The following is a 6876-nucleotide window of genomic DNA, read 5'->3' on the forward strand; positions in this document are numbered from 1 at the left end:
TATTACTTCATTTTCGTTTATCAACTTGTAGTAAAATTTTTTTAAATATGACTGGATATAATATCTAGGTAATTAATTTTGATTATACCTAAAGCCGAAAGATATCATAGACATTTTTTTAGATATATGTCGTTCATAATTTTTTTAATTTATGTAATAAATAAAGAAATTTACATTAGGAGTCAAATTATTGTAATTATAAGAATAATTTCTCCGTTTGGCATTAAATTGATATTCTGTGTAGTCTTTTAATGTCTTACAAATATATACATTTCAGTTGATTACATATGTTCTTTAATGTCAATGGAAATTGTTTTGCCAAATTGTTTTGCCAAACCGTTAAAATGATTAGCTGTGGTGTAATAAAACAAAAATGTTTATTCAGTATTGTCGTTTATTCATATTCACAACGTAAAAAAGACCATTACTATGTTATTTTAAAAAGTAATCTGTACATAAGTGTTTACGGGAATTCGTTTAAAGATGCGTATTTATAAGATATACAAAAAAAGGCAAGTGATTGAAAATCGTATAAAAATAAATATGAGATATAAAATATATAAATATTTACAGTTTGAAATATACAATTTTGATTTATACTTAACTATACAAGTCCATATTTACAGCTAGTTAGACTCCGTTATTGAGCGGAGTAGCTCGGGTTCCTCGCATACGATCACCACTCATTCGACGTCTTCCTCAAAGGCACTCACACACCCCGAGCTTGACTATATCACATCCGACACTCGCATTGCACTCACAGTCTATATTACGTAGTATCACAATAGGCTGACATTAGAATTAGTCACACTAAGAGTTTCAGTTACTGTCATATGTGGATGGCCACCGTCCTGGACGCGTTGTTACCTCCTGGAGGGTTGGGGGCCTGGCCTCTGGCGCTGTGCCTGTGTACGTGGTGGTGAACGTGCGGGCTTCTCACCGGTCCCGGGTGCCGCTGGTTGTTGGGCACGTCCGGCAAAGCGTACTTCAGCTTTTCCCAAAACAGTTTGTCGCCCCACTGCAAGTACACGTTCGTCTTCAGATAGAGGCGAATATCGGGGTCTAAATCTTTCTGGGGCACCTCGCCGAGCAGCACGACGATAAGTCTCCGCCTACGGTCCCTTAGCACTTGATGATGCGCCGATTTAAATTCGAATCTACACCACTCGGATTTAATGAAGTTCTCGGATAAGATCATTATTGTCCTCTTGGAGGATTCGACCGCTTGCACTATCGTATCGGCCAAGAAGGCACCCACGGGGAAGTCTCTGTAGTGCAGGCACAACTTATAATTGGGTTCGAGCGCAGGGGCAAGCACTTCTGCCACCCACGCCTCGTCCTTAGAACTGTAACTGACGAACGCGTCGAATAATTTCTCTCTGTCGTCGCGGTCTAGGTCGGACGCTCGCTGAAAAAGCCGTACTCCGAATTTAGAATGAAGCCATACGCGCACTTCTTGTCTGTATATGAACAGGATCAATGTCATTAACACTATTAACGCGAAAACTGCCAACGTAACTACTAGAAGCGGTAAATAGTCCTGTATGACTTGGCGCTGGATGATAGTCTTTGTTGCAGTTAAATTACCGTTTATGCTATTGTCTATGTTTGCCACGCCGGTACACACGGTGCCGTTTTCTTGCGTTATGTAGAACCCGACTTCGGGATTATCCTGATAAGTGTCCTCACTGTAATAATCAATGTCCGTGGTGTTGTACACGCACCTAACCGAGGAAGAATCCCGCACAGCGTCGCCGCGTTTTATCCACTCGCGGAGTTTCTCTGTAAAATCACAGTCGCACGACCAGGGATTGTAAGCCAAAGTCATGTCTATGAGGGTCGTAGGTAAATTCCACATATTATAAATATTCAGTCGATTGTGATCTAATTTCAGAACCCTCAGTTTCCTCAAACCGGCAAACGTTAAATTATGTATGTTAGTGATTCTGTTGTTTTGCAGGAATATTTCCCTTAAATTCTCCAGACCGTCAAACTCATAACCGTGCAATTCTCCCAGGCGATTCCCATCTAAATGCAATATTTCCATCTCCTTGAGCCCGTTGAAAGTCCTATTCTGTATAATTTCGATATTGGAGTTATTTAAAAATAGTATCTTGAGCCGTTTGCGACCAATGAAAGCGTGACTGTTCAGCGACCGCAAGTCATTTCCGTCGAGGTACAGCTGCGTGGCGTCCATGGGTATCTGATCGGGGAGTCTGGCGACGTATCCGCTGGAAGAGCAGTCCACCACGTTGGCCGACCAGGACTGATCGTGGTAGCAGGTGCAGTTCGTAGGGCAGGTCATCTCACAGTCACAGGCGTCGAAATCACAGCAGTGGCAGAGGGCAAAGCAGTGCGTCTGGTAGGTGCAGAGGAACTGATAAGGAGCGGCTTCGACGAGAGGCACGTATGTTTGACCTCGGTTGTATAAAAGCTGGCAGTAGATGCTCTCCAGGTCAACAAGCTTGGGCTGCGTACGCGCTCGATTTCCAGCATTGACCTTTTGCAGCCACTCCATTGTGCAATCGCACTGATACGGATTTCCGCCGATGTAGAACTCCGGCAGGTCCTTTTCGGGCGGCACCGCTGATATACGGAGGGCGTTGGGGTCTAGGCTTGTTATTTTATTACCGAATAGATCCACTCGCGTTAAATTTGGTTTTTTGAAGAAGGTGTAAGACTGTACTTTTGATATTAAGTTGTCGTTTAGGAATAATATTTCTACACTGTTTGGAATTGCGCTGCCGGTGATTTCCGTTAGTTTATTAGAACTGGCGTCGAATGTGCTTAAGGACAAGGTCGATTCGATTTCGAAATAATTTCCTAGTTCTTCAACTTGATTTGAATGTATGTCTAACCATTTCAAACCTGTTGGGATAAGAGCGTAGTCGAACCATTTTAATTGATTGTCTGAAATATTTAACCACACTAAATTTGGTAGTTTTGCAAACAGTTCTTCTATGTCAGTCAAATAATTTCCATCAAGACGAATCGCTTGTAAATTTAAGTTATTGTCGAAGGAGCCAGGGGATACTTTCTGTATTTTATTTCTAGAGAGATTTAATATTTTCAGAGACGTCATTTTGTCGAACACACCCTTGGTGATATTGCCTATATTGTTTTCAGTCAGTCTTAACCCGTACATCTGCTTTAGGTCAGTAAATGTATCATTTGTTATGATGTCTATGTGATTTTCGCCGAGATCGAGCGTCTTCAGCATAGGCACATTAGTTAGTACTTCAGGCACCTGCACAAGTTTGTTGCCATTGAGATGTAAATCCTGAAGGCCCGAACAGTTCTTTAATGCTTCCGAGTGAATCCAGGATATTTTATTATTGTCGATGGACAACAATGAAAGCACGTACAAGCCATTGAATGTGTCGCCATCTATCTTTGTTAATTTATTATTCGATATTATCAAAGTGTGCAAATTGTACAGTGCGGAGAATGTATTTTCTGGTATTGTCTCTATGAAGTTATCGTTAATCCTCAGTATTTGTAAACTGTATAAATCACGGAAAACTGAAGATTCCAGTTTAGATATCCTGTTGAAGGAAATGTCCAGCACCACTAGCCTCACTAATCCTGAAAAAGTTGCCGCATTTATCCAGTCGGCAGTTAACTCGTTATGTGACAATTCCAGTACTAGTAGCTGCGTGAGTTCACTGAATAACCCGGGCGCCAGCACGTTTATCGAATTATTCTGCAAGTACATTTCGCGGATATCACGGGTGTCGGAAAATAATTCCGGAGGGAGACTGACTAGCCTGTTATCGGACAGCTTCAATATATTTAACGCCGTCAATCCTTCTAAAGCGCGGTCCGCCAAGTGCGTTAATCCGTTGCCCTGCAGGTATAATTTCTGCAGCCTCGCGAGCCCCGATAGCTGACCAGAAGGCAGGCGGTCGATATTGTTTCGTGACAAATCTAACAGTCTTAAATTCGCACCGCACCTCTCCGCGGGATTAGTCGCAAACCGGAAACTTGTCACTTCTCGTAAACGGTTCTTCGTTAAGTTAAGCACTTCTAGGGCGTACAGGGGGCAGAGAACTCCTTCGGGTAAACTCCACATGTTGTTCTCACCCAGGTCTAGTCGTTCCAATTGGCGCAACTCCTCGGTGAAGGCATTAGGAGACACTTCTAGGGTCATAGCGGACCAGTCTGTGTTGTGAGTTCGCACTGTGAGATTACGAAGCTCCTTGAGCCCCCGGAAAGCTCCGTCGGAGAGGTTACCGATTTTACAGTATTCTATGGAAAGCTCGCGAAGTTCCACTAAGGGTTTAAAGCTGCCGGCACTGAGAGAACTTTGAAAGAAAAGCGCATCACTGCATTCCAGTCTTAATCTCACTGTATGTTGCGGTTGGATTACACTAAAGTTGGTATTTTCTAATTCACTGTTGATAGTGCGGAGCCGACAAACGAGAGCGACGTCGTCGTCGGAGCCGCTGTCTACCGCGACCCACTTGCATTCGTCCGGCGGTTGATAGCGCAGAGTCTTGCTGAGCGACGCCGATAGCACTCCGAAGATGGCTCCGAAGAGCAGCGCACACACCACCGTGGTGCCCATGTCGTACGGCTCTGGGTGCTACACCATTGTATGCAGCAGAGCTGATGTCTTGTAGCATGCCGCGTCCGTCTCGCTAGCAGCTCGATGCTTGACTGCAGCCGTTCGCACAAGGCCACGAATTCCTTGCTTCTCGCCCTCCTCTTCGGCTCTACATTGCTGGCCACGTCTCCCCGCTTCTCGACAACACCGACACAGCCTAAGAATAGACCGAGTCGGTGGCATTCACAAAAAACTGTTAACTCCAACCGCGTTTTTTTACCTAAACGTCGGGTTTTCTATCTGATCGCCCGTTGAAATCACTGAGGAGTATCTCGCCCCGTGTTTCTCTTTTCGTTATTTATTTCGGTTTTATTGCTCGAGACAAAAGATCATCAATTTAATCACCCTTCTCGGACAAATTAAATAACATTTATAAAGGTTTTTTTTAAGAAACCCAGAGGGCATCTTGTTACTCCATCCGATATTAATCGTGTATTTAGATAACTGCCGCAACGTCTACACTAATAAAAATACTATTAACAGATAATTCCGAAGCATTTATAGTAAACTTTTATCGATTTATCACGTTTAAATAAATCGCCCATAACCTGTAAGTTGTATCAGGTAGGTAGGTATAGCTATATCCAAGAGGCGGGCGATAACAATTGCATATTAATGTTTTCACTAATTTAATGCGTTTAATGCCGTGTAAATAAATCTGACCTTGTTCATCAGCTGACTGAGAAAGTTCAGTGATACTTACTTAGGTACCTGTAATAAAAAACGTGATAATTAAATTTATCGCGACGTTCTTTATTATATTTACCAAAAGTAGATAAGTTACTAAGTAATTAACACAACGGTTCCATTTTCTACTATTGAATTAATTTCTTTTAAAGGTAGTTTTTTTTTTGTTTTAATAAAATCCTCGGCATTTTGTTATGTATATATTATTAGGATCTATATCTGCAATAAGTTAATAGAAATATTGCACCTGGATTATTTAACTCAACTATTTGAAAATTATTGTCTTAAATTATTGTGCATTTTTTTTAAGTAAGGACGCTTTTGAAAATGTAAGATGTTCGGAAGACACTTCAAAAAAAATCGTCATTTAATGAAAGGAACATTTGTATTGACATTTTTATACTTCACTATACAATTAGACTTAAGTACCTATTTTCAGTTATTTGTTTGCATTATGTCAGTATACTTAAAATTGAAACTTTGATAATTATGTATTTATGTCTTGATTATTAATATCTTAAATAGTTTCATTGTTGTAATATATTTAAATCTGTTATTTTTATTCCCAAATTAGGTACCCATAAATATGCAGCTAACTGGCTTCACACCTTATCGTACTATTGTAGTGGAAGTTTATTTGGAAGTGGAAGTTTATATTAGCCTGTCATAAGGAAAAAAAGGAAAAAATAATACGGGAATCATTTTTCATAAAAAATATAGATATCTTTAAAGATGTGTAATCTTAATTGTTGTATGCATAGATTTGTGTGTAAAAATCTTAAAAATATATTGCGTAGAGATTTCAGTAGGAAATGTAACTTTATCCTTTACAATATTTTCTTCATTTTATTGGATAACTAGATACATAAACTTGTCACACTTACGATATTCTTCTGTTTTATTTTAAAAGACTACATAAAAATTAGATAATTATGTAAATTTGCAGCAGCACAATTTCATGTGTAACCTTTTCTATATTTATTTTATCATCAACTAAATTCCATTAGATACTCAAGTTATGTGTATGGAATGTTAAGTCTTTCCGTTTCATTTCATTACTTTTTAATATAATAGAACATTCTTAAATTATCCAGAAGAACAGCTTTATGAAATATCTTGAAAGGAACACATAAACAGCTACATTGGCTAAGAATACATGCGGCAAATGTCTTTTTGGAATAATAATTAAATATTTAATATTTCATTACTTATAGAACAAATAAATTCACGCCATCAGCATATAACAGATAACGTACATTTAAATCAGAGGCGTCATAAACTCAAAAATTTAAACATTGAAAGTCCAAAAACTAAAAAATCCATACGGGGATGGCATGGTGATCTAATATTTATTTTATTATATAAAAATAGTAAAAAAATAGTATTCAATTAAAAATATAAAAGAAACAAAATTTAAAAAAATTACAAATATATAAATAGTATAAATATGTTAAATAATAACAATTAATATAAAATCAGAGTTAATCTGTTACAGGAATTCATTATATATGATATAGCTACTCGTGATTGAGCTTCACAGTAATTAGTATTTACACATTTGGTAGTAAACATGATAAGCTTTC

General features: G+C 38.9%; 1 protein-coding gene across 1 annotated transcript; it reads right to left on the reverse strand.

The window, feature by feature from the left end:
- Positions 1-395: 395 nt before the first annotated feature.
- Positions 396-4640, reverse strand: LOC108905805 (toll-like receptor Tollo). The gene has a single exon (XM_018708826.1). The coding sequence runs from the start codon at positions 4565-4567 to the stop codon at positions 830-832; it is 3738 nt and encodes a 1245-aa protein (XP_018564342.1). The 5' UTR covers positions 4568-4640; the 3' UTR covers positions 396-829.
- Positions 4641-6876: the final 2236 nt, after the last annotated feature.

This window comes from Anoplophora glabripennis, unplaced genomic scaffold (genome assembly GCF_000390285.2).
Source record: "Anoplophora glabripennis isolate ALB-LARVAE unplaced genomic scaffold, Agla_2.0 scaffold148, whole genome shotgun sequence".
NCBI lineage: Eukaryota > Metazoa > Arthropoda > Insecta > Coleoptera > Cerambycidae > Anoplophora > Anoplophora glabripennis.